General features: G+C 45.3%; 1 protein-coding gene across 5 annotated transcripts in view; it reads right to left on the reverse strand.

The window, feature by feature from the left end:
• ZC3H14 (zinc finger CCCH-type containing 14) overlaps positions 1-2,943 on the reverse strand; it is a 49,679-nt gene extending 46,736 nt beyond the window's left edge. For 4 of the 5 annotated variants that reach the window (XM_011949447.1, XM_011949446.1, XM_011949445.1 and 1 more), the window contains exons 1-2: positions 2,684-2,943; positions 2,169-2,211 (exon numbers count right to left, since the gene is read on the reverse strand). In XM_011949447.1, coding sequence (XP_011804837.1) covers positions 2,169-2,211; positions 2,684-2,719 — 79 coding nt within the window. In that variant the 5' untranslated portion in view covers positions 2,720-2,943. Of the gene's footprint in view, positions 1-2,168; positions 2,212-2,400; positions 2,508-2,683 lie in introns of those variants that run through there. The other variant, XM_011949448.1, reaches the window with a different exon arrangement.
• Between the last annotated feature and the right edge of the window lie 3,344 nt (positions 2,944-6,287).

Consider the following 6,287-nt stretch of genomic DNA (forward strand, 5'->3'; position numbering starts at 1 on the left):
CATTTTTATGTATCTTGTTCTATGTCCTTACGACTGAAGAATGTGAAAAAATCTGGTCTCACAGATGCGTTGCAAAAGGAGTATTCTGATAGTTTTTTCAGATAAGGTGGATATTTTTCTGTGACACTACACCAAAACTAAACAAGTGGTAGCTTATTAAACGTTAAAGAAATGTGGAATGTCAAATACATCAATGACCTTTCTGAACTGTTGTGCAGAAATCCACTGACCCACTCTACAGCTTAAATAAATCTTTAATCCATGCCTAGTTTTGTAACATTATGCATTCGTTATTTAGAAAATACTGGTTCACTTAGCTTTAAAAACCACTGGCATGTTGATATCTTTCATTATGTAATATAAAAGAATTATTTTTTAATATCACCATTGAGTTGGCCAGGCGTGGTGGCTCACGCCTGTAATCCCAGAACTTTGGGAGGCTGAGGCGGGCGAATCACAAGGTCAGGAGTTTCAGACGAGCCCGGCCAACATGGTGAAACCCTGTCTCTACTAAAAATACAAAAAATTAGCTGAGTGTAGTGGTGGGTGCCTGTAATCCCAGCTACTGGGGAGGCTGAGGCAAAAGAATCGCTTGAACCTGGGAGGAAGAGGTTGCAGTGGCCAAGATCATGCCACTGCACTGCAGCCTGGGTAACGAGGGAAATTTCATCTCAAAAAATAATAAGAATAAAATTTTTTTAAATCACCATTTACTTAATCAGAAATTTTTTAAGTACTGGGAAGCTGTCAAGTTCAAGGAGGCAGGCTCAGATTTTCCAAAATTCTAATTTTCATTTGAAAGCTCACACGTGACTGGCAACAAAGACTATGAGTTCTTTGCTCACTTTCAAGTAAATATCTGCCAAATATCCTAGTGTATACGTAACCAGTTTGTCAGTACTTTAAAGTTAAAAATGACGTTCCCTGAAAGAGGTGGCCAGCTTAGTTCTCAACTCAAATGATTTTCCTTACCCATATTTCAGTATACAATAAAAATGTTTTATGAGCATTTCTATTTCCTCACACTGAATACTAAGAAGATAAAAAATATTTTGTAAACCCTGGACTTCACATCTTCATCAATGACATTTTAAGTGTAATTAGCTTAAAAAAAAAAAACAAAAACTATAAGGGGGGAGTGATTTGAATATGATTTCATTATGGTGTTACTATGTTGACCAGTTGATAAAACGGTTGATAAAACTTTATCAATCATTAGTTTTACACAATCCAAACATCAACGCAGTGAAAAACAGCACATACCATCTCAGTATTAATATGAAAACAGTTTTGACTTCAGAGACCCTTGGAGTCTCCCACACTTTGAGAACCACTGTCTTAAGTGGTAGCTATTATTTTTATAGGAGGTACCAGCTTTGGGGGCAAACCATAAAACCTTGCTCAAGTAGGCAAAGCCTCAGTTTCCTTGTTTACACAGTCTAGGATACTGCCACTTACCTTCCAGTGTTCTCATAGGGATTATCCTGAGTTAATACACATACAACAGTTAAGCACAGTACCTGACCCAGAGTAAACACTCAAATTATAAAAGAATAAGGAGAAGGAAAACGCCGCCTTACTGTTTCAAAGAGAGAAAGAGGGAAAACATAAAGAGATCGGAAAATAAAATTCACTGAACCATTACAGAAGCAAATGCCAGAAAGCATCAAAAAGCATATCCAAAATCAGAGTTCTAAAAACAAATGTCAAGAGGAAAGTAACAAAAATAGTAAACTTTAAACAGGCATGGTGGCTCACACCAGTAATCCCCGCACTCCCTGAGCACCTAGGGAGGCTGAGGTCAGATAATTGCTTGAGACCAGGAGTCAAGGCCTGGGCAATGTAGTGAGACCCATCCCCAGAATTTAAAATGAGAGAGAGAATAGGAAAAACATAAAATAAAATTCGCTCAAACATTATGTAAAATGTGACAGAGCCTGAATGGAGGAAACTAAATTTCAAAACACCATAACAGAAGGAGGTTTGGGAGAAAAAAAACAAGGTTGCAAAAAGATGATAAAGAAGTAACCAGGGAGTATAAGATTTGAAGCCGGTAGAAGGGAGTCTCTCCCAATGTCCAAAGTACGGTGAGAAATACGCATTCACTAAAATTCAATTAGCTGCAAACTCTAAATTCTATGAAACTTAACAACCCAAAATACACTTACCAACATAAGCTCCTAATTCCTGCAATTTCCCCTTAATGGCACTCTGAGAGAAAAAGAGCAAACGAGCATGTGAGAAAGGCGGCTCTAGGAAAACAAAATCGGATTCTGCAGCGCGAAGGCCACTTCGCTGGTGCGCGCACCTTCAGGTCCCCTGGAGGGGCGGGGAGGAGCCTCGCCTGCACCCCTCCCCCCACCCCGCACCCCACTCCCGCTCCGGCCCCGCGGCGCCCACCTCCCGCAGCGGATCCAAAGCGGCGCGCTGCGCCTCAGTGGTGGCTCCCGCCAGGCCTGAGCCTGTCCTTCCGTTTCCCGGCGGCTACTTCAGCCGCAGCTCTGCTCTGAGGCCGCAAATGTCCCCAGGCCCGAGACGGCCTGGACGAGGAGCTGCAGCCCGCCAGGAGCGTCCAGCGGCGGCCAGGCCGCGGCGTCCACCCGGGCCCAAGGTCCCTGTTACTCCTGTCAACCGCCCGCTTGCCGAGACCTGGCTTCCCACCCCCGCCCGGCACGGGCCTCACCCGGATCTTGCGGCTGATCTCGGTGCCGATCTCCATGGCTCCGCGGCGTGCGGGAACTCAGCACTGCGCAGCGATTGACTTACCCCGAGGCTGCCGCGGACTCCTACCCCGCAGCCGAGCCACCACCGCCTCCTCCTCCGTTCCGCCCCCGGCCGCGCACACCGCGTATCCACGCCCCCGCCGGCACGGCGCGCCGGAGTGAGCGCGCATGCGCCCGTGTCCGCGCCTGCGCACACCTTCTACCCGCGAAACCTGTGTTCTGGCAAGGAAGGCTGCGGCGTGCGCGTGCGGGTGGCCTTGCTGCTCCGCCTCCCGGGCACCTCGGGGACACTTCCTTAATCTCTCTGCTGGCCCTCCGCTTATTCATTTTATTCTCTCTTGGATGGGAAGAATGAATTAGATGTGTACCAGAAAGATCTTGGGCTGTGATATGAGACGCGAGTTCAAATCCAGCCTTCACTTACTCTTGGTATGGTATCGGTCCAGGTATTTAAACTTTTCTTACGTGTAAAATGGAGTCTGCCTCTCAGAGGTTGCACTGCAATTACCCTTGAAGGGAAAATGGACTATCTGGAGCAACAGAGCCAATCCGTCAAGTCTCTGACTCTGCCCTACCTTGGCCCTTCTGGGTTTGGTTCTGCCTTCCTTCTCCCGGGCCCACCCGTGGCCTCTCCCCGAGACGAATCCCCATCCTCCTGCTTCTCTGAACACCCTTCGTGGGACAACACTTTTGTTCTGAGGATTTAAGTTGTCAACTCTGTGCTGATAATGACCGAATTTTCCATCAGCCTTGAATTCTCACACAAACTCCACTCCCAAATTCTAATAAGTGACTACTCTTATTTTCTCCAAACTCAGCACTTAGACAGAAGTCGCCTTCATCTCCTCTTCCTCCACTCAATAGATTTCTATGCTTGATTCCGCTATTTGAATCAATAGCTGAATTCTCCCTATCCCTGATCACAAAACCTGGAAAACAGAGGAGGCACAGAGAGGTCTCCTTTCTCCCTCATATCCACTAATTCCTAAGAGTAGTCTCTGTTGTCCATTGCTGCATAACAGATGACCACAAGTTTAGCAGCTTAAAACACAAACGTTTATCATCTCATGGTTTCCGTGGGTCAACCTCACTGGGTCCTCTGCTTGGGGTCTCACAAGGCTACAATTGAGGTGTCAGGCAGGCTGTATTCTCATCTGGAGGCTTGACTGAGGAAGAACCTATGTTCAGGCTCATTCAGGTTGTTAGCAAGAATTCATTTCCAGCTGAGTGAGGTGGCTCGTGCCTGTAATCCCAGCAGTTTGGGAGGCCCAGGCTGGCGGATCACTTGAGACCAGGAGTTTGCGACCAGCCTGGGCAACATGGCAAAAATGTGTCTCTTCAAAAGTACAAAAAATTAGCTGGACATGGTGGCATGCATTTCTAGTCCCAGCTACTTGGGAAGCTGAGAGGGGAGGATTGCTTGAGCCTGGGAGGCAGAGGTTACTGTGAGCCAAGATCATGCCACTGTACTCCAGCCTTGGTAACAGTGAGACCCTGTCTCAGAAAAAAAAAAAAAAAAAATCATTTCCTTGTGGCTTTATGAGTAAGAACCCAGATTTTTTTCTGGTTATCATCTGGAAGCCACCCTCAAGTTCTAGAGGCAGCCCACAGTTCTTTGCCAAAGGGTTCACTAACGTGTCTGTTCACTGAAGCCAGTAAAGGCCAGGCATAGCGGCTCATGCATGTGATTTGAACTCAGTGAAGTAGAGGTGGGAGGATCACTTGAGACCAGAAGTTTGAGACCAGCCAAGGGCCTTCATTTAATTAAGTAGGCCCACCCGGGACCTGACCCCAAAATCAGCTGATTGACAACCTCAATTACATCTGCCAAACCTCTTATTTTTGCCAAATTTATTACCTAAGCAATCCACAGTAGGGGTCAGGAGCGGGTTGTACAGTGTGTGGACAGCAGGAGCAGTAGTTGTGGGGCTACCGAGGGTCTGTCATACGGTCCTTTAATAATCTCATATAATCCTTGTGAATTCCTATGGCATCTATGTGGAAGCTATTAGTATAATAATATATTCTGTGCAATGTTATTTCGTGTGTGTGTGTGTGTGTGTGTGTGTGTGTCTTCCCTAACAAAATTATAAACTCTCTGTAGGGCTTTATATTTCTCCCACCTTTCAGGATGCTGGACACAGAGTAAGCAGTCATTACATATTTATAGGGTAAAAGAAATTAAAGACCTAATTTACAAAAGCATTCCTCAAGGATAAATCCAGTGATCATACACTCATTCAACATTGATGACAGCAGAGCAGAATGACAGAGAATGAGGGCACTGCAGCCAGACCGTCTGGGTCTGAATCCTGGCTCTGCCACTCCCTCTGAGACCTTAGGCAGATTGCCGCTCATCTCTGTGCCTCAGTTTCCTTATCTGTGATATAGGTATGATACTAGTTTCACCTGCAAAGGGTTACTATAAGGATGAAATAAATTAATATTTGTGAAGCGTATTGAACTGTGCCTGGCTCATAGCAGTACTATGCTTGCTAATTAAAAATTAAGTACCTACACTGGGATACAGTGCCAGGAGCCAGAGCGCAAAGAGGAGCAAGACCAACTCCCTGCTTTCATGACACTCACAATCCAAAAGACAGATGAATTACTTTTATTCCTTTACCACCCATTACAGAACTAAGAACAAAAACACTTTTTACCATTACTGGGTACCCAATTCTCGGTCAATATTTACATAAAATTGAAAATAACATTTAATAAAAAGCAATGTTTTAATTAAAACATATTCAGAGTAGGGAAACTTATTAAAATGTATTCAAGAGAGCGTTAACTTTTAGGACAAGGACCTAACTTTTAGGACAGCTATGGAAAAGAGACTGAAAGACTGCTTGAGACCTCCCACCTTTAGATCTAAGATGTTGCAATGTCTAGATCACAGGAGGGGCAAACCCACTAAACCAATGGTTTATTTGGTGGTCCCAGGGCAGTTCCAGGCACTTCCCTGTAAACTGCAGCTTCACAAACCACATCACATCTCAAAGAAGATGTTCATGATGATGCCCTAAGAGAAGCCATTAGAGGGAGTAGGAGTGCTAGGCTTGAAAAAGACAAAACTGGACAGTTTTTTTTTTTTTTTCCCCAGCTTGGAAATGTTCTCTGATTCAGGGGAAACAACACGTTTTCCTATCAAGACCAGATTTCAACAAACCCAAAGTGCCAGCTAAGAGGGCTCTGGGCTGTCTTCCAAAAAGAGAAGATAACTGAAAAGAGGATTGGCTTTGAAGTCAGAAGGGCTGACTGAGTACCAACCCCATCTCCATGGAGCCATGAGTCTTCTAACATTGCCCCCCAACCACATCTGCAATCTCTTCTCAGGTTGTATCTCAGCTGGATGTTGCACATTCTTTGCACGTGCACGCATATGTGTAAGTGTGTAGAAGCAGTAGGGGATGGGGGAAGGTGAGGTGGGGGTGTCCTCCTGCCTGAAAAGCTTTTTTTTTCTTTCTTTCTTTTTTTTTCCTTGAGACGGAGTCTTCCTCTGTCACCAGGCTGGAGTGCAGTGGCATGATCTCAGCTCACTGCAACCTCCACCTCCTGGGT

This window comes from Colobus angolensis, unplaced genomic scaffold, assembly GCF_000951035.1.
Source record: "Colobus angolensis palliatus isolate OR3802 unplaced genomic scaffold, Cang.pa_1.0 Scaffold3, whole genome shotgun sequence".
Taxonomy (NCBI): domain Eukaryota; kingdom Metazoa; phylum Chordata; class Mammalia; order Primates; family Cercopithecidae; genus Colobus; species Colobus angolensis.